The sequence below is a fragment of the Sciurus vulgaris genome, assembly GCF_902686455.1.
Source record: "Sciurus vulgaris genome assembly, chromosome: 4".
In the NCBI taxonomy this organism is placed as follows: domain Eukaryota; kingdom Metazoa; phylum Chordata; class Mammalia; order Rodentia; family Sciuridae; genus Sciurus; species Sciurus vulgaris.
Genome location: NC_136464.1, coordinates 141081253 through 141103297, shown reverse-complemented (window position 1 = coordinate 141103297; position 22045 = coordinate 141081253). Strand labels below are relative to the sequence as shown.

Here is a 22045-nt window from a genome sequence, read left to right as displayed (position 1 = left end):
ATAGCTTGTGCTCCTGGGTATGCCCTAGGTCATTTCTGATTTTATATGTCCCTGAGAACTGTAAAATTGGCTGCTCCTTGGTTTTGCACACCCATTTACACCAAATAAAATTTCCTTTATTCATTCTCTTCAGCCTCCAGTTCATTCCACGCACCATTGCCAAACGAATCTTCCTAAATCACCAATTTCATTGTGTCCTTCCGCTATCCCAGGCACCTTTAACTGGCAATTGGCCGCCCCACTGAGCCTGACCTTCCTGACAGCCCCGGATGTGGCTCACTGTTCTCTCCCCTGCTTCTAGGCAGACACTTGCCTTTTTGGTCAAGCTTCTCTCCTTCCTGCCCTGAATATTCTGCCCTCGAGTCTCATCTCAGGGTTTCTGCTTACGATCTTGTTCCTGGCTGAGCCGTCCTTCCCCAGTCCTGGAGTTTCTGCCCTCCAAAGTCCTCTTTCTGTTCTTCCAGTCTGCATTCTTCTTTGTCTTCTCTAAACTCCTATAGAGAGTTTTCCTTTGTCATAGTCCACTCTATGCCAGTGGTCACACTGCTCTTCCTGTGAGTGCATTCGTTTCCTTTTAAATGTGTCATTTCCGATTTAAGTTATTTGATAGAAGAGACATATCCTGTCCCCATATCTTGTGATCCCAGATTCCCAGGCAGACCTGGGTACAGGGTGGTATACAGTGAATGCTTGCTGACTAATTGATGCCTAATGGCTTGAGGTGGGGACTTTCCTGGTTAATTGCACGTTCTGTTTGATTAGTATTTCAGTGTGTACTCTACATAGATTATCATTTTGCAGAGTGGAATACCATAAAACACTTAACTGTAAAACTATCATTAACATAATTTGATGTTTGATATTTGTGGAGAGAATTCACTGAGGTCTCAGAGCACCTCGGTAAAGCCCTATGATCGTTTTACCACAGTGTGCAGGTGGAACATCTGGGAAGCTGATCTCCATGTGGCCCTTGGACGCAGGAAATTGGGGCGGAGTTTGAAATGAGCAGGTGCTGAGAGCCTGATGCTCAGTGGCACGTCCTTACATACCAGAGGTCACATCTACGAAGACGTTTCTCATAACAAGCTTTTCAGATTTTCATCCACTTTTCTCTTGCGGTCAAAAGTAGAATTCTGTGAGGGGAGAGGAGTGATGGGACACCCATGGGAGAAGAGAAGGGAAAACAGGAGACTGTTTTTGAGCAGTGGGTAAACTAAACCCTTGGGGACTGACAAGGCACAGTGATGGAGAGCAAGGACTCCTGTGCTGACCGTCTGGGTTTGCAGACTCTGTTGGCTACTCACTTTGTGTGATCAAAGAAGTATCTGCCTTCTCTGGGCCTCATTTCTGCCATCTGTAAAAATGGGGATCAGAACACCTTCATCCTAGACTTGAGTGGGGAGTAGGGGTTAAGTGTGTCAGTTCAGATGAAGCTCTTGGTCCAGTGCCTGGTGCGCTGTCACCGTTCAGCAGGCCATTATTATCATTGGAGAGACCATGAGGGAAGAGGATAGAAACTATGCAGATGGATTCCCCTCTTCTATCTTTGTTTTGTACCACTCTGTCTTCTATTGAGCTTCGGCCCTTTCTGAAGCCTTGGGATGTGTAAGACCCTGAGTGAACTGTCTTGGTTTCTCAGTGAGATGGAGATGTGAATGAAGTCTGAGTCTACACATAGGGAATTTCAGGTTTCAGGGAGGAGGAGGAGGAGGAGGAGAGGAACCACTCAGCCTTGCAGGGAAAAGAGTTTTAATCTGTTGGTGAAACAGATGGAACTAGGTTACCATTCTGATAGGAGTTAGAGAAAACAATTTGTGCAATTTGTCCCAGCAATAGAGCAGGAAGGAGTGGTGTGCATATAAATTCCTTTCCCCTGGGAGGCTGCTGCATGCCTCAACCTGTGGAAGGGAACAGCTGATTATTTGAAAGAAAGCAGCACTCCAAGGAGCAGAGCAATTCTGCAAACTGAGAGCTGACAACAGTGTGGTAGATGTGATTGTTGCCTGAAATTCTGAAAATCCTCATCACTGAGCAACAAGGGCCAGTTTCCGTGAGGGCATCTAGGGTTGGGGAAGAGGTCAAGAGACAAGAATTGGAAGGAATTGATCTGTGCCTACAAGAAGCATTCATACATAAGACAGGGCAAATATTGGAGGTTAAAAGTCCATAAGAGGGGTTGAGAGTGTAACTCGGTGGTAGAGTGCTTGCCTAGCATGTGCAAAGCCCTGAGTTCCATCCCCAGTGCTAGAAAAATAAAATTAAAAAAAAAAAAAAAATCCAACAGAAGTGATGCTTACCAAATGCAAAATAAAGAGCCCCAAGGGAAGACATTTGGGTCTTCTTTCTGAGCTGGTACAGTGTGAATGTTACGAGTTAGGCGAGAGACTCCCTTTCCCACTAAAGACCTCAATCTAAGTAAGAATGTAACTCATTTGAACTCCTTCTGTTTGTCCCTCAGCCCTGGCTGCTCAGGCCTATGCTCTTAAAGAAGAGAATGACAGTCTCCGTTGGCAGCTGGACGCCTACAGGAATGAGGTGGAGCTGCTGAAACAAGAGAAAGAGCAGCTTTTTCGAACAGAAGAAAACCTCACCAAGGACCAGCAGCTGCAATTTCTGCAGCAAACCATGCAAGGCATGCAGCAGGTACCAGTCCCAGCATTTTTTTTTTTTTAAGAGGAAAGGATATGTGTATTCAGTGGGAGCACATTGGCAGCCATTTGCCAGAAAAGATGAAGTAGAAAAAACAACAACCAGAAAGCTAAGTTCACAGGAAAGGAAAGTGCCTGTGGCACTTTATGGAAGGGTTGACTCTGGAGAGAAACCAAGCTTAAGAAATAAGTTGAAAAAAAGTGCCCTGGAGGTAGGAAATAAAGGGAAAGAATTTAGGAGGGTAAAAGGTTGTATGTGAAGCATGGCCTCATGGGAAATGGTCAGCAAATCCTGGCTGATCATAAAGCAAGGTGTCCATAATCACTGAACTTCACATTCAAAGCATGACCATTCAAAGCATGTTTATGAAAGCAGGTTGTTTTGTTTGTAAGATCAGTATAAATATAAGCTCTTTTGTTTCTGACTCTGGGTCACACTTAGGGTCTGGTCATTTGTAAGACAGGCTTGTTGATGGAATGGAGAAAGCCCTGGGGGTGAAGCTGGATGACTTTAGAATAGAGTGCGAGACTTGAACCTGGCAAACCGAATCTAAGGCTGTGTATTTATGGAATTGTGACAAAGGAGAGGAAGACTGGGGACTTCAGAGTATAAAACATGAGCATATGTTGTGGAAAATAAGAGGTGGAAAAGAGACGAAAGCTTGAGTGATGGAAGCAGTGGAATCAAATCCAAGATTCATGACTGGATTTGTATCTGAATACATTAATTGATAATTATGTTCTTAAGGTATTTGGGCCTTTGAGTCATCTTAGAATAATAGAGCATAAATTATCATCATTCCACATGGGTAGTTTTTAATGACCCCTCTGAATATTCAAATCCCACCAATATTTTCTGGGGAAAAAATGATTATTTTTATTTAAACAAGAGAAATTTGAAATATTTAGTAAGTAGGATCCTTTGTTTTCAATTTCTCCCACCCATATTGACTGCTGTCTAAGCCCAGGAATATGAATTGCCTACAAAAGTGTTCCAGTGATTAGGGATAACTACCACAGAAACATGAACCATGCAGGGAAAAATAATTGAGAGGGAAAGATATAAAAAAGAATCACGGATTGGGAAGTGAGCACGTTAATGGCCAGGTCACAGAAATTATGTCTTAAACATCTCTTGCCATTTTAAAGCAATTTTTGAGACTTGGCTTTGAGTCCTAACTGGTTGATGTTCACAGTGTGTGTTAGACTAATCAGTGAGATTCAGAGGTCAGAGCCAGCCAGGAAAATGTCATTATAGTCGTTGCTCAGGTCCCTGCACTTGGAAATCGATGTAACAGCTGCTGTGTGAGGCTCCAGGGTTGTCCATATGCCCCAACATGGGGTGGGGGGGAAAGGGAGTTGCCAGGATGAGAATCTGGAGATTTCTCCAAAGAACATGATGCCTTGACATAGCCTGCAAACTACTGTCACACTTCAAGCACCAGGCACTCTTTTCCTCCAGAAAAGATTAAGAGAGGTAAAAACCTTTAAGGCGGACAAAGATTTAAATCTGAAAGAAGTCAGAGAAGGCGAGGGGTAAGATCTGACCCAGGGCTGCATGTGGGGCTTCCTTAGCACACGGAAGCTCTCAAGCCACAGCATCTGCTGCTGCCTTAGTTTGTACTGGCTGTTAGGTGGATGCAGGACTATATCTGGCAGCACATCTCTACTACAGGTCTGATAGGTGCTTTTTTAAGAGTCCTGTTTCTATCCTATCTTGTCACATGTGAATCAATGACCACAGCTTGATCATTTGAATTCTAGTACTAAGGATTCTCCTGATTTTAAAACCTCTCAATCTGCCCACTATCCACTTAGGAAACCATGGTCTCCCCCACAACCAGCAAGGAGAGGAGGAGGAGGGGCTAGCCTCCTGTGTTAGTTTTCTTTGGCTGTAAAAACTACCTGAGGTAAATCATCTTATAAGGAGGAAAAATTTATTTTGTCTCAGTTTCAGAGGTTTCAGTACATGGTCAGTTGGCTCTGTTGCTTTTGGGCCTGTTTTAAGGCAGAACATCATGGTAGGAGCTCCTGAGCTGCTGACTCTTGGCAACCAGGAAGCAAAGAGAAAGAGAGAGAGGGGCAGGAGTCCCAATATCCCCTTCAAGGGCACACTCCCAATGACCTAACTTCCTCCAGCTAGGCCCGCCTCTTAATGGATCCACCACCTCCCAATAACACCACATGTGCACATGGACCTGAGGGGGACAATTAAGATTCTAACCATAAACCTCCTAGATGTCCTTGGTTCCTCAATCCATCTACATTTGGGAAATTATTTCTGTAACAAAAACAAGCAAACAAATAAAACAAACAAACAAAAAACAGAATAAAGAACCTCAGTGACCTAAGAACTAGAAGACATTTTTTAGAATTTCCTTCAAGTTTAGCCAAAAAGTTTTGAACTTTTCTTCTTTTAATCCCTTAAGGATAGTTCACTTATAATTTCTCACAAGTTCAACAAGAAAACATGGGTAAGGTTCCTAAAAATGAAAGACTTTTGGGCGACTGAGTTCCCCTTGCACTGCATATGAGTCACGATTAAATAAGATTTGAGGTTCATACAAAAGGGAACAATAGCTCGTAGCCATGATAATGTGGGAGCCTTTACCGCATCATAAGATGGCAGTGAAGTTAACACTTCTCTGCTGTGGGGATAGCACCATTATTTTTATTTTCATTTGTTTCTGTAGGTGATAAGAATGAACATATTGTAAACTCTTGTTTTAAATCTTCAGGTTACACTGAATTGTTAAGATTATTGAGGTAAAATTTATATGTGATAAAATTTACTCTTTGTAGGTGTTTAGTCATGTGAAATTTTGACAAATGCATACAGTGACATAGCCATCAGTGCCACAATCATTGTAAGTCATATCCATCACCATTCTCTCATGCCACCTGTGAGTCAGCCTCACTCCGAGCAACTCCTGCTCTGTGTTCAGCCTTTTGGTCTTGCCACTTCCAGAATGTCCCATTGGAGGAATCTCACAATATGCAACCTGTTGAGCCTGGCTCCCTTCACCTAGCATGTTGAATTTGAGATTCATCCATATTGCTTGCTATGCATATAACAAATAATTAGAACAAATTTAAAAAAAGTTTAATAATAAAAAAAGAAAGAAATTTATTCCTTTTTATGTTTGGTAGTATTCCACTGCAGGGAAGAACTTTAGTTTGTTTACCTGGTCGCCATTCGCGTGGTTTCCAGTTTGGGGCAAATGTGAATAAATCTACTATAACTATTCAGTGAGAGGCTTTTTATTTAAATACATTTCATTTCACTTGTGTAAATATGGAGAAGTAGGATTGCTGGGTCATTTATAAGCAAGTTTAACTTTTTAAGAAGCTGTCAAGCTGCTTCCCACAGCCCTTGTACCATTGTGTGTTCTCATGGGTCTGCTCAGGCATTCCAGTTGTCCTGCATCCTCATCAGTTGATTTTATCATTTTTAGCCCTAGAAGTAAGTCCACAGTGGTATCCACACCTAAGTTTAAATAATATTTTTGCTTTCATTCATGAGGATAGGTCAAAGTATCATATTTTTAAATAATAAATTTTAAAATCAGAACTCCTTTCAGAGCCTCTGTAAATCATATTGACAGGACTGCTAGATATTCAGATAACTAGAGAATGTCATTAAAAACTGCTGATCATAAAACCATGTATGACTAATGATGATTGTGGGAAGACTCCTTCATGAATACTTCAATCTGATGCTTTTTCAGTAGTGTTAGCAAATCCAGTCTGAAGACCAGTTGTCTTAGGCCCACAAACCACTGGCCCATGTGGAGCAATGTCTCTCTAACGCTCTTAGCTCGACATTAGTAAGGCCCAGTGCTTGTCAGCTATCTTTAAAAACCTTCAGCAGGGGAGGATCTGGGGGGCAGGGGATGGGAAATAGCAAGTATTTTTTGCCTTATAATCAAAGAACATATGTGTGATTTTCTGTATTTGCATTACAGAGTCTCACTAATTCAGACTGACTTCATGGAACCTGGAGAATTGTATCACTTGCTTTCCCCAAGTCTGAAGCAACCCCAGTTAGTTTGTCAAACGTCAGGCAAGAGTAGGTCTTTGGGGTACATAGTAAGGAATCAGTAAGTGTTTTCAAAGTAGAGTGTGAGTGAGTGCATCACTGGAGTAAGTCAGTCAGGCCGACTGCAGACTGGGTAGTCAATATTTAATTGCTTAATAAGTACTTTTTTATTTTAGGGATAGAGAAAAGCTCACGCTCAGTTGCTCCCCTACACTCACATGTAATGAAGAATGAAGTGCATATGTCCAAATCAAGATGGTAATAATGACACCAGGAGTGTCACCCAGGGTGTCAGTGGTAGCTGTGGAGGTGAAGATAGCCGTGGTGGGGAGACTGAATATGGAGGTGAAGGTGGCATCTTGATGCCGTGAAGGTGACTGGGGTACAGATATTGCTGCTCTTGATGATTAGAAAATTTTACGGGAATAGATCATTTTTTTTTAAAACAAATCTCATGAAAGCCATGGAAATCCTTAAACGTGCAGCAGACCCAGTTCTTCCAGCCCACTTGAGAAGGTGTGCTAGGAGAGATGGGCGACCGACACGCCACAGGCGCTTGTTTGCAGCAGAAGTCTCTCCACTTTCTTGATCATTTTTTCACTTTTGTTTTCAGGTTTTCATTTTTTTAAATTTGTTTGTTCCTTTTAGTTATCCATGACAGTAGAGTTTTGACATATAGCATGGAGAATGTCTTACTCTAATGAGGATCTCCATTTTATGGATGTACACGATGTAGAGTTTCACTGTGGTGTATTCATATCTGTGCCTAGGAAAGTTACATCAAAATTCATTCCACTGTCTTTCCTATTCTCATCCCCTCTCCTTTCCCTTTATTCCCCTTGGTCTAATCCATTGAACTTCTGCCCCCACCGCCTGCCCTTTGTGGCTTAGCATCTACATATCAGAGAGACCATTCAGCTTTTGGTTTTGGGGGATTGGCTTATTTAACTTGGCATGATAGTCTTCAGATGAAGATTTCAGGTTTTATTTGTTTTTTTTTTGTTGTTGTTGTTGTCGTTGTTTGTTTTGTTTTATTTTGTTTTGTTTTGTTTTGTTTGGTACCAGGGATTGAACTCAGGGGCACTTAACCACTGAGCCACATCCCCAGCCCTTTTCTGTATTTTATTTAGACACGGGGTCTCACTGAGTTGCTTAGGGCCTTGCAAAGTTGCTGAGGTGGCTTTGAACTCATGATCCTCCTGCCTCAGCCTCCTGAGCCGCTGAGATTATGGGCATGCACCACCACAATGGGCTCCTCAGGTTTTCATTTTTTTCCTGAAATAACAACCATTCAGAAAATGGACCTACAAGAATGATGTTCTTTATCCATTTTCTAACATTTTCTGTTTTAACTTTTTCTTTTATCCTTTCCATTGAAGTTTCTGTTTGATAATTATGTTATTTCCAAAAGTTTATTTTGTTCTGTGATTATTCTCTTTTCATGTAGTCATATTCTGTTTTTTTTTTTTTTTAATGGTTGAAGTATCTTCTCGACTCTTTTTGAGAATACTAATTAGAATTTTTTAAATTCCTTTTGTTCCCGAGTCATTTCCATTAATTCCAGTATTGGCTGTTCAGTTTTTGAATTTTAGTCTCTTTCATACTCAGGCTTCTTCATGAGTGAGGTAGTGATTGGCCATCTGTCTGTTTAAACAGGCAGTCTGCTCATTGCTGCATCCAGCGCTCCTGCCTGGCTGAGTCTTTCTCCCACATGGTAGCTGGGGGCTCACTGACCAGCAGGCTCCATTTTTAGGCGAGCAGAGGATGCTACAAGTGCAAAACCTGTCATGTAGTATGAACTCCCTGAATTCCCTTTCTTTTCTGCTTGCTCATATAAATTTTTTCACTGGCAGATATTTGAATCAAGTTCCTAGAGGACGGGAAAACACACACACATACACACACACACACAAGGCATCTGATGTCTTGAACAGGAACCTGTTTGGGGGCTTTTAACTTTAACCCAGCCTTTGAATGGATTCTTGATTAGCCCGTGGCCCGGGTGGAGAAGTGGGGACAGTGTTACAAATTATTCTGACCATCCAGAAATAGAAGGAAAGAAAGAACAGCAAGCAAGTTTCATGAAGGGAACTTAAAGCAGCATGTTTTGGAGTAAAGAAGGCAAAGGCACAAATTAAAATGGAGTTGGAGGAAAAGGAAGGCAGACAAGCATTCAGGAAAAGGAGACAGAAGGGGCTGAGATGGGCTGTAAGATAGAGGAATGGCTTACTCTGCTAGCCACCCAGGCTCTGTTCCATGGTCCTAGAAGACAAAGGGGGCTGGGAACTGAAGAAAAAAAAAAAAAAAGAGAGAGAGAGAGAGAGAGAAACCGAAACTGATAGTACAGTTTTCTATGCAGAAAGTAGAAGAGTAGAAAATGTCCAAATCAGGTTGAGAAGAACATGCAGAGATATGGGAAGATGCTATGGAAGAATCATTAGTTCTTCATTTATTGTTAATACTTTAAAACAATTAGCTGGCACAAACACAGAAGGACAATCAAAAGGGAAAAATCCCTCTAAAAGAAGAAATTCAGTATTTTTTATAATAAATTATATCTTAAGGACTCTTAGGTAATATCTCAATGCTAGATGTGGCATATGAAAAACTAAAAAAAAAAAAATCTACTTTCTAAGTAGAGTCTATGACTATCAGAAATGACCAGTTGGAAGGAATAATAATATATCTGTGATGATCTCATAGTTGACTCATCCAGGAAGAAGCTTTTAGCAATGTTATCATAATGTCTTTAATATATGAAAGCATTATACATCCATGCACTTAAGAATTCAGCACCACTGGGCAGGGCAAGAAAATATCATCATTATAGTGCAGAGCCACAGGACTTCTGTGAGTAAAGCCTTCAGCTCTAAAAAGTTCAAAAATATGTGCATGTATAAATAGACACACACATATAAAAACCTGGAGTCTTTATAAGCTGTGACTGCAGACATACCCCACATTTATCTGATTCCATTTCAACTACCCAGATGCAGTTCCTTTTTTTTTTTTGCATGGAAAATAATTTGCAAGACATTTCCCACATTCACATTAAAATCCACTGGCATTTTACTTGAATCAGAAAAATCACATAGCACAGACATCTCTCAGATGATGGGGCTTTAAAAGGGTCCAAGGTCTAAACATCAGGGCTCACATGAGCCACCAAATTTTGAGTCCACCGTGATCTCCCTTTTCATTACCCCAGAGTTTGTCATTTCATTTTCTTGCCATTCTTCAGGCACCTACCTAGGGTTGGTGCATTATAAAAGCAGCTCACGTGATGAAAATTCATTAGCTTCCTCAAGGTCATTTGTAGAGTTCCTGCTGGCAGCATGTGCATGCTCTGACATTTGCAGCATGCCATCCCCCTCACACCTGGAGAAGAAGGTAGGTATCCCGCTTCGTCAGGAGACTCTTACAGAGACTGTTGGCTACACTTGGAACCAGGAATAGAAACCAATTCTCTAATTCTTGGCCCAGGGCTTTCCACTACAAAGTCCTGCCTGTTTGAAATGATTGCACCTGACATCTGTTAGGGGCTTGGGAGTTTTCAAAGCACTTTCCTGTTTGACTCTGAACTAGACAGAAAGACTAAAAGTGAAGGTAATGGAGAGGGGAACCTCCCTAAGGTTTTTATTTTTTTTTTAAGCAATTTCAAGCAAGGATGGACCATGGGGTACCTTGCTATCTTCTCTGAGGGAAGAAAGGAGCTGTGTTCACACCATCGAGGGCATGAATAATAAGATGAAAACACTGACCTAGTGGAAGGAAAAGGTGGCTCTGGCGTCACTGTTTTTGTTCTACTTGGGGACATCAGGCTGTCTGAGCCTAGTTTCTTCACCTGGAGAATGAGTCCTTCCAACCTCACTGAGGCTTAGCTGTTATACAGTGAATCCACATCTGAAAACCCAGTTGGAAAAGTTTCTATGCAGATGCAGACTACAACTGCCATATTGCAGCTAAAAATATGAAGAGCTGCAGAAAGTTAAGAGAAGACTCAGGATTCACAGAGTGTGGATGAGTCCAGATCCATAGTTCCATGATCCTATATGGCCCGTGCTATTGCTCTTGTACTACTTATAGGAGGAAGGCTACTCCCTTCAGAAGCACCTATAGACTATTTTACTCACTCTTCACAACAGCTCAGCATGAGCCCAAGCCAGTTTGTCCAGAAAGAAACAGACTTACAGGTGTCAAGCAACTGGCCCAGTGTGCAGGTACATAGGGCAGAGACTGAACTCCAGCTCAGAACTGTCTGGCCACAGCTCCTATGCTCCTTGTGTTGTCCCAGAACTTTCTGAGACCTTCTCTGAAAATAGTGCCTTAGAACTACGGTAACCATGATAGCAGAAGCCTGGGAAGTTTCCTTTTTGATGTTTTTGGTTGGTTTGTGGTGCTCAGAATTGAACCCAGGGCCTAGTGCATGTAGGCAAGCTACACCCCCAGCTCCCCAAACCTGGGAAGTTCTATCCTTCAAGTGTTTGTTCATTATAACAATACTATGGCAAAAGCCCATGGCCAGTTTTCTGACTGAGTGTCACAGCCCTTAATTTGGTCTTTGCATTAGCAGAGTAAGAGCTAGCCAAAGGAAAATAACATACATGTAGCTTTTAGTTATTAAATTTGAACTGCAAAAATAAATCTCTTCATTTTCTGGGAAGGGAAAAAGAAGCCTAATAAAATTTAACTATGGGAGGTTTCATCTCATCATTAGTTATCCCACTCTGCCATTAATTAATCTGATCATCAAATGCATCCTCATTAGTAATCATTCCTTCTAAAAATAATGAGGCCAGCAGACAAATCAATGTGGGAGCCAGGAGTAGAAATAATGGCATTGCCCTGCAGACCATTACAATCATCTGGCTTCTGCCTTCTGCGGCTTTCTCTGACATCTGCATGGGAAACCCTGAATCTCTAGTCGACTTGCAGCCATTCCTGGGCTTGAGGTACTGCTTTTCCCGACTCCCCCAGCAGCAGTGGTTGGATAACCTTTGAATGACCTTCCCTTTCACCACCTCTTTTGGAAATTGCCTCCTGACTTATAGGCCATATCACACTACGAGTACCAGATTTATAGAGAAATGGATCTTTTCTTAAATGTAGTAAATCAAGACAGACTTCTACCTCAGACACATTCTAGCCTTCTACTCTGCTTGACCAAGGCTGTCTCTCTCCTTCCAGCCATAGATGCTAAAACGAATCCTGATGGTCTGGCCTTGACTTTCTCTCTTCTTAGCCTGCCAGTGCACAGAAGCCTTCTCCTTCACAGGGAAGCCCTGAACCCTGCCAGCACCATGGCTGCCTGCATACAGCAGGTGTCCTGCTCCCAGCCGGAGTCTTGCAATTATCCGCCTCTCCAATTGGGCTGCAGTTGGGAGGGCATTGAGCTCCAGGGCCTTCTGCATGCAGCTGGTTGGGAGAGGCCACTGGGGGATTAGAAAGACGGGCCAATTTCCTTCTCATCAGAAATGAAGGCTGTGAAGAGAAAGCAGAGAGTAATGTGGTGTGGGCAAAGGAACACAACTTGGAAACAAAGAACGAGTCAGAAAAAACTCCTCTTTATCTGGATAAGAGAATACACAAAGGGAGAGAAACATAGGTGGGATTATAATTTTCCTGAGCCAGTTTTATCATTTCAGTTTTTTGTTTTATTTTCCATTTTGCTAAAGAACACATGCCCAATGCAGAAAACTTAGAAACATAAAAGAAACATAATAGGAAACAAAAATCATGCATAGAGCCACCACTACCCAGATCTGTTAACATCTGCATGTCTCCTTCCAGTCCTTTTCTCTAGGTACATAAAAACATATCAGTGTCCATAACTTCTAAGTATTGAGCAGTGGGGTAGCCAAACATAGTTAAAGTTTCTGGAACTGTAACCAAAGTGTGGAATGGGAAATAGCTTCCAAGATGTTCGATGGTTAGTTAAAGACTATGTTTTCTCCTCTGTTTAACAAAGCACCCTGAATAGTCATCAGGGGAAACTTAAAGTTAGTGCCCAATCTGGTCTTCACTTTGTAGACCACCCATTTCTCTCATCTGATCAGTGAAAACACCTGCATCGTGAAGGTTTTAAAATGAAAGACCGACATGGTGACTTTTCAGAGCTTTATCTTAGTCTTTCTTTTGTTTTCTTAATTTGCCCTGCGGTCCTGCCACATATCCATAGGTCTTTTCCTTAGACCTTCACCATCAACACCACCTTCATTTATTTAAAGCCAGATATTAATCAGATGTTCAGTCAGAGGGAGTTTCACTTGTGAGGAGGGAAACTCTCATTTCCACGTCAGGGTATGTATGTTTCCACCCATGATTTACATTTTATCCTAAGCAAGTGATTTACCGAGATGGTGCATTACACACTTCCAGACATTTAAACACAACGGTACACTGCGATTTTGTCCTTCGTTCATTGTCTGTACACCTTGTTCTCTTTTCTCTCTCCTCTATATTTCTTCCCTATGTCTTCTTACTTCTTTAGTGCTACTCACAATTTATGTCAGGAAGGTTTTAGTAATGGCCTAAATGTAGACTCCATAAGAGATTTGTTCTTCTGAATTTCTCTTTACCATTTTTCCCCAGCAGTCCTCCTTTTTATTACTTGGGGAAAAAGAAAAGGGGGTGTTCGAGATAGAGTTTTGTCACTCTATCTTTGGTAATATGAACTGACTGAGTTCAGAAGAAGATGTTAAGGAGAGCCTCTAACTTTGGTCTTTTTTCCTTTTGAGCCCTTGGGTCCTTCATGATGAGACCAGTCTTTAGCCAAGCTGGAGAATGACTTGCCTGATCTTAAGTCCACGATTTGCTAGCCATTCCTCTTATGAAACCTATGCTTTTCTTTAACTACACAATCCATTCACAGTTAAAAAAAAAAAAAAAAAAAAAGGAAGAGTAAGTAGAATGTGATCATAATGGGAATTCTGCTTTAGATATAAAATTTAGAAAGGATATTTTTACCATTATGGTTACAACAAGAGCAATGCAAAATACAGAATGTTAGAACAAGGAAGGGCCTTAGTGAGCCCCTAATTCCACCCATTTATTGTATTGTTTCAATCAAATTGAGAAGTCAGATCACTGAGCTAAGCCCAGCCCCTCACTCTTGTCTGGGGAGACAACCCAGGGCCCCTGACTCTTAGCACCTCATGCCTGTCTGCATTCTGAGAATCTTTTTCTTTTGCATTTATTTATATCTGACTCTGAGTTAGGACATAGGGGCTATGATTTTTCTATATGTTAGGTGTTTCTTGTTTTCTTCTGATACTGAATGGAACTGAAACTAAACCTGATATCTGAAACCAGTCTTTTATGGTTAATTCAGTGGTTCAGATCCAGCAACTATATGAATAAATGAGTGAATGAATGAATGGCTCCTTGAATCAGCACACATTTACCCTCAGTCAGTGAACACTCTGAACGGTCTCCTGATTCTCAGGCTCTGCTGCTTTCCCCCCTTGTCCCCACATAAACAATGCCCTCTCATGGACCGAACTGGATTTCTGAGAAGTCTGTTGAAGTGTAAGGACAGATCAAGTCATCCTTTCCACAGAAGTTATTAACAGGCTCTGCTGGAGTGAAGATGCTGGGGATTCTGTCACTCACTGGTCTTTTTCAGCACAACCTGTGTCACCCAGCAGCCAGAACCTTATAAAATAGGCCATTGCATTAGCATTGATGCCGTGTGTGTGCCTGATTCTAGATATTTCTGATCCAGCAAGGTTCTTTCTATCCAAATGCTTGAAGAACTGGTAAGTCCTGGGAGATGACATTTTTATTTGTACCATTCATATCAAGGAAGGGAGGTTTAGAAAAGATAGCTGAGAAGCCTCCAGACCAGGCAAGCACAGTGCTTAAAATTTCTCCTAATTGTTTTGCCTAATATTAAAAAGCAAGGTTGTATCACAGATGTACACTTTAAGGACATGAAGACACAACTCCAGTCTTTAGGTGAAAGACCTAGAATGTATAGGGAAGCTGAACATTTTTCTAAGCAGCTCTGCTGTTCCTAGTTCCTCCTGTTGTGACCACCTGTGTTTGTACCAATAAAGCATTCTCATGGAACTCAGCCACTGTAGGTAAAACCTCCAAGACATATACAAAAAAGTCTTTTTCAAATATAACTGAAATATTTACAAAAATTGATCCTCTACTAGGCCTTTAAACAAATCTCAACAAATTTCAAAGGAGTGGTGTAATTTTCTAACCATAGTAAAACTAAGAAAAACCAATGCCAAAAAAGGATGGCTAAATTCTATATATTTGGAAGTTAAAAGCATACTTCCAAATCCTTAGATCCAAAAAGAAATTAAACTTTGAACTTAAAAATGTTTAGAGGCAATTGATAATCGAAACACAATATATCAGAGCTTGTGGGATATGTTTAATATAGAACTTAGAGGAAAAATTTAAAACTTTGAATGAGTAACCGTAGATAAAAATTGTTTCTTGGGGCAAGTTCTGCCCTCATACAAGGGTAATCTGCCAATCTTTTACAAACTCGTTCAGAGGAGGGCTTCCCAACTAATTCAGAAGGTTTGGTACCATTCAAGACAAGGACCATGTAAACAGGGAGGAAATTGCAGACCAATAGCTTTTATGAATATAGACTTTAAATCCTTCAAAAAAGAAAATTTTAATCTGGTATTTTATAAACTACAAAATTGGACTTACTCCAGGAATTCAAGGTTGGTTCAACATTAGAAAAGTCTATTAATGGAATTTATCTCCTTAACAGATTAAACTGGAGTAATATAATCATTTTAGTAGCCTAAAGAATATCAATTCACGATTTTCAACTAAAACAACCAAAGAAAAATGAACTTTTTAACAATGTGGAAGAGAAGAGAACTTTCTTATCATGATAAAGGTTCTCCACAGTGAACTTAGTGACAAAATGTGATTTTTTAAAACTTCCTGATTAATCCAGATATAATTATTTTTAATTACTGGGACTAGAATACAACTGCTTATTATCTTTGGCTCTATATCCTGATTTACATTTTCAAGTTGTCTCCTGGACGCAAAAAGAAAACAAGGGTGCACCAAGTCTGCTAACAGACCCTAAAAATGTGTTTTCCCTGTTCTTTCCTTTTGAGAAGACATCAACAATCACTTTGCTATTCTGTCTCTTGTTTTTGTAATGCAAACTTAAGTATCCATATTGCATAGATGATTGTCTTTTCTGCATCATTATTGTTAGGAACCAAAATCTGAGCTGCCTACAGCAAAACTTGTGCTTGAAATTGTCACCTAAGGACACATGTAGACATCCCACATGTGATATGAAACTGCATGTAGTTGCAGATTGAGAACAGGGGTGGCTAAGGCTGGAGTAGCTCTTTATTATAGTGTGTGAGATAGTGATAGGAATTGTGAAGTTACAGCTTAAGTTTCTCTTCATTTTTGTAACCTGAGAACCTTTTTTTGCTGTTATCATTCATGGCCATACCAACATCATTTTATTGCAAAGGGTCTGAGGAACTCAGATCACTTCCTTAGTGTTTCCTGTGTCTAATGTTTAAGAAGTAGAAAAAATGTTCAACATCTCTAGTAATAAGAGAAATGCAAATCAGAACTACCCTAAGATTCCATCTCACCCCAATTAGAATGGTGATTATCAAGAACACAAGCAACAATAGGTGTTGGCGAGGATGTGGGGAAAAAGGTACACTCATACATTGCTGGTGGGGTTGCAAATTAGTGCAGCCACTTGGAAAGCAGTATGAAGATTCCTCAGAAAGCTTGGAATGGAACCACCATTTGACCCAGCTATCCCACTCCTTGGCCTATACCCAAAGGACTTAAAATCAGCATACTACAGAGATACAGCCACATCAATGTTCATTACTGCTGCTCAATTCACCATAGCCAGATTGTGGAACCAACCTAGATGTCCTTCAATTGATGAATGGATAAAGAAACTGTGGTATATATACATATACAATGGAATATTACTTTGCCATAAAGAATGATAAAATTATGGCATTTGCAGGCAAATGGATGAAATTGGAGAATATGATGCTAAGTAAGATAAGCCAATCTCAAAAAACTAAAGGACGAATGATCTCGCTGATAAATGGATGAGGACATATAATGGGGGGTGGGAGGGGTTAGCGTTAGGGTTAGGGTTAGGTTTAGGGTTAGGGTTAAGGAGGGTGGCAAGAATGGAGGAAGGAAGGACTGTATAGAGGGAAAAGGGGTGGGAGTGGTGGGGGGGAAGGAAAAAAAATAACAGAATGAATCAAACAACATTACCCTATGTAAATTTATGATTACACAAATGGTATACCTTGACTCCATGTACAAACAGAGAAGCAGCATGTATCCCATTTCTTTACAATAAAAAAAAAGTGAAAACAAATAAAAATAAAAGTACATAGTTCATTGGAAAAAAAAAGAATAAATGCATGTCTTTATAAAAAAAAGAAGTAGAGAAGTTTAGATTAAGATGGTAATTTTCTGTTTTTGGTTTAATATGGCAATTTTCTGTCTGTGCTTTTGCAATCTATGCAAGATGGCAACGCTGTATTATATTTTTACCAGTTAAACCTCAGCCCCAGCTATTAAGACTATGTGACACATTTCACAATGGTAGTGTTTGTTAAGGTTTTCTGTTACTGCTGTCATTATCATTATTTCTCCTTTAAAAGTGTCTGCAGTTCAAAGCAGGACAAATCCATATAGTTCAGAGGCTAAGCAGCTGCAACAAGGCCACCTGCAGATTGTTCAAAAGCACTCAGGGAAAGGAGTCTTGTCCGCTACAGCCCTCACCTGACCCTGGAGCTGACAACAGGTGAAACTTTGAGATCTCCAAGGGTACTGCTACTCAAAGAATCCTAAACTGTGGGGTTCCAGGCCAGCATGAATATACTAAAATACCTTGGAAACTTTGGGGAAGGAGCAGACTCTTTGCCTCTCACTTCTATGATAGATGAATATGCCCATTTACTTATGAAGTTGGTCCTAGAGTCACCTAAAGATTCAAAAAGTTCAGGGACTAAGTTCCTCTCTTTATCCTGCCCCTAGATATTTGATTCTCCAAATCTTTAAAATGTCAACTTGTGTTAACCAAGAAAAATTGGAAATATTGTAATCATTGAATTATCTTTGCTAAAGTTCTGCCATTGTCTGGAGTTAAGTGTTAGGTGATAAGGACTGTCTAGAATAAAGAAAGGTTCCATCCTTAGATAAGACCTTCAGCTGTATTTCCTCTCTTCATTTATCTTCAGAACATACTCGGTCTTTGCTATACCAGTAAGATTCAACTAAAAGCTCTCAAGGTTTTTCCTTATTCCATACCTGTTAAGTCAAAAGCTGCTTTCCTCAAGCTGCAACCAAAGAGGCTAGTGATGGTGTTAATATATGTTGCCAGTGATGTGGAAATGAATTATGGGTTGAGTCTCCAGTGGCTAAACTTGATGAGATCCTGATTGCTAGAGAAAGACACATCCAAGAATGGCCACAAGATTTGGGTCACAAGTCACCCAGCAGAGTTTTCTAGCTGCCATCTCTGATCATGACTGAGTTATAACCCCTACAAAGAACCAGTCTCTGGTGGCCGTTGGGGCACACTGCAAGACCCAGCTGTTCAATCAGGTTCTTGTTTGATTGAGGTAAATGGGCCAACCCCAGCTGGAAAACATGTTAATGTTTTAAATTTCTACAGTAACAACTGTACACGTGCCCAGAGGTTGGGGGTGATAACCACCTCATATCATTGCAAAAAGAGTGATGAAAGTAAATAAATCCCAGCAAATTGGATTATCATTTGCAACAGAATTGCCAGGAAAGGCAATGGAGAGAATGGCACTGATATCTATTCCTACTTCAGCAAGGCATTTGACATCTTCTCTTATGAATTGCTTGAATGATGTTAATTCAAGTTGGCTGGTGTGTGTTTCAAAATTGGCTGAAGGAGGGTAACCAGCATGGCTAGAGTGGGGCAAACAACATGCCTTTCTCTGTGAATATTAATCCCTGGCACTGCCCACTCAGGTTAGCTAAAACTCACTTGACCTTGCTGGATTTCCCTCTCCATTTTTGCAAAGAGAATAATGACAGCACTTTGATTTCACTCAGAATCTTTTGCCATTCAAGGAGCCTCACACACGTAATGGATGTTCTTCAATTTCACAATATCCCAAGGGTAAGTATTGTTTATTTAATATGTGAAGAAAGTGAAAATGAGGAAGCTAAGATGACCCTGCAAATTACACTATAAAGAAAAATCATCTGAAAAAAGAGAAAGTGGGTTTTAGAGCCTTCTGAACTACTTTTGCATCTGTTTTTCCTGTGTTCAGTGTTCAAGAAATTAATTGGGGGCTGGGGAGATAGCTCACTTGGTAGAGTGCTTGCCTTGCAAGCACAAGGGCCTGGGTTCAATCCCCAGCACTGCAAAAAAATAAAAAATAAAAAAATGGTGCATTGCTTTGCAGATGAGAAGTTATTCCTTATGAGCAGTTGTGAGGGTAGAAATTTTAGGAAAAAGAGGAGATCAGGGCAGTAAACTGACTTGTTTAAAGTTGCACAGCAAATCCACAGTAGAGCTAATCAGGCTGACTTCTGAAATACTGACATTTGGAATTTTTTTTTTTTTTTTTTTACCTTTTTGTCAATTCTTGGCTATATTTCTTTTAGGTTGTTGCCTTAGTGGGATATAGCATATCATCACTAGTAATTTTAGTGGTTTATGTAAATACCAGGAAGCATCTGTCTTTCACATAAGTCTCTCCTAGGGGTATATTCAAGCAAAGGCAATGGTCTTTAAATCCATGTTCGATGAAAGATTCCTCCAGCTCCCAGCCCAAGGTCATGATCTCCCTCTCTTGGGCACCAGGTTGCCCTATACATAGTCAATAATTTTCACCTAGTGCAGTTTAACACTAGGAGAGAATCCTTTTTAAAACCTTCCCCTCCTCTAAATGACATTGCTTTCAGTGATAATCATGTAGTGATATGAATGATGATAATGACCAGGAAAGAAATGCAGACTGAAATTTTCACGTTTGGAACTTCATATGTATTCAAGCCAGAACAAAATATTATAGTATAATGAAAAAAAGTATCCATTCAATAGTTTTCATTGATCCACCTAAGAGTTTGAACTTTGATCCTTGTTTACAATTAACACAATACTGTATGTAAATCATTGCCCCCTGGGTAGTAAGTAAATCTTAATAAAACCTAATGCAAAAGGCACAGTTTAGGCAACTACTAATTATGCCACAAATATAACATTTTCTTTAAAGTTAGCAATTAACAATACATTCAATATTTTAGATGTTAAAATACAGTTAGGATGTTTCATATAGGAACTAAAGTTAGCACTTAATACAAAGTTTTCTGTCTTACTGTTTTAAATTTAAATGTAAACATTCTTGAAGCAGACCTGTGGAATGAATCCAAGTAGCTTAAGTTCAAGACTGTACTCTTTGTAGTAAGTGTGCTATCATTGTTTATTTTTAACCTACTGCTGAAATTCAGGATCTATGTAGTGCTCCAGGGACTCTGGAAATGCTGTGTCCGAAGCAAGCTCAAATGATTCTGAGATTAAAAAAAAGAATGAGTGTAGGTGAGTCCTAATGTGAGGGAGGGGAGAAGGTTGAGAAATGAGGCAAATCAGTTTCAACCTAAAATATATTTGTGAAAGAGTAAACAATGGAATAGGCTAATTTGAAGATGATGTATGTGTTGCTAAATTTCAACAGTACTGGTCGCAATTGTTTAGAATTTAGATCAGCTGAAGATTTGTATGAGGAAGAATATTTCTTCACTGACTTTACTTAGAATTGCTGATGCACTGTGATAATAAATGGATGGACCTTCAGTTAGTTTTGATATTGTTTCAAAATTCAGTACCACTGTACCTCCAGACAGACAGTCCCCAGGCCCTGCCCTTGGGACCACTCCACTTCCTACAGACTTAGACCCTCAGATCTGCATCTCCATAGCTTCCTGTGCTTCTACAACCTCCCTGTGGCTCTTGCAGACTGATAAGAATCACTCTTGCCTCCATTTGGAAAATTGCATGACTTAAAGGATTCTCAGATTTTTCTCCCCTTTCTCTACAGCAGGGAAAGTGCTACTGCGTCATAGACCAGCCCTGGCGAACCTGAAAATATATTTGAGCTGTCAGTCCCTGTTCTCTGGAGTTCCTCCCTAGAATTGCTTTCCTCTCATCTTGCACATCCTAGGAGAGCTTGCTCAGAGTACGTACACTGTGCATCCCCTTCAGTTCAGGCCTGGGGAATGCAGTCCCTGACCGTGTACAGCCCATGGAGGGAGAAGGCCACTTCATGTCTTAGGCATCCTGTGGGCCCAGACCATTGAAGATACTTATTTCTGCTTCTCATTAGCTGTCTCAGGCACTCAACATACTGCTAGACACGACCCCATGGTTAATGGTTTGACCTCTGGAAGGGCAACCCCCACCTTCCTGCCAACCTTTACCCTCCTCACCCTCCCACCTCCTTTCTCAGCCAGCAGGCCTAAACCTGGGTTGTTTGCCTCTGGCTGACATTCAGATCTTAGCAGCAGGGTCAGGGACTAAGACCACGCTCCAGGTGTCCCTTGGCTGTAAATGAAGCCTGATCCCATCAAGAACAAGAGATTGCCTTTCTGCCTAGCAATGAGAATGGCATTTAAAATTCAATATCAGAAAAGATATTGACGAGATTAAAGGCCCGGAGGAATTGATTTATGAGGAAAGACCCAAGGAATTAAATATGTATAGCCTGGTGTAATAGGATATTAGCTCTGAACACAATTTCATTTCTGTGATCCAGGGTTCTGGTATCAGTCATCGGAATGGTGGAGTTCTCTCCAAGCCATGTTCCTCCCCCAGGGGTCGCGCGCCTGAGCGAGGGAGGCCACAGGCGTAGTTACTTTCATACCTTGGCATAAATTGAAGTGCAGCTTCATCCCCAGGTGGAAGCAGATGACATTTTCAACTAGAATAGATCTTGAGTAGTCTTACCACCCCCTGTGATGAGAAAATTCAAGCTTGTTCAATCTTCTCTTTTTTTTTTCCCAAGGAGAAGCGTGAACTTTGCAGGAACTAGGTGGTAAATGATGGTCCTTCCCCTGAGCCAGGTTTCTCTCCTTTCTCAGAAATACCATTTGATGTGTTTGCCTTTAGGCAAAGCCTTCCTCCTAGGCTGTTCTGATATGCACTTGATTTTTTCACACCTCAGGCATTCCCTAACAATTGGGGATTGGCTCAGGATTCTGAGCATTAGATGTAAAACAGGCGCAGGTGGGAGACTTCATCAGGAGGGCTCCTGGCTGACGTTCCTCAACAGTCTGAAGTCAGAATGGAAGCAGGATGGAGGGTTGGAGGGTCTGGAGGGCA

General features: G+C 40.7%; 1 protein-coding gene across 21 annotated transcripts in view; it reads left to right on the top strand.

The window, feature by feature from the left end:
* Positions 1-22045, top strand: part of ENOX1 (ecto-NOX disulfide-thiol exchanger 1) — a 531147-nt gene that overhangs the window by 422709 nt on the left and 86393 nt on the right. For all 21 annotated transcript variants that reach the window (XM_079136948.1, XM_079136943.1, XM_079136940.1 and 18 more), the window contains one exon: positions 2459-2643. In XM_079136948.1, coding sequence (XP_078993074.1) covers positions 2459-2643 — 185 coding nt within the window. The remainder of the gene's footprint in view (positions 1-2458; positions 2644-22045) is intronic.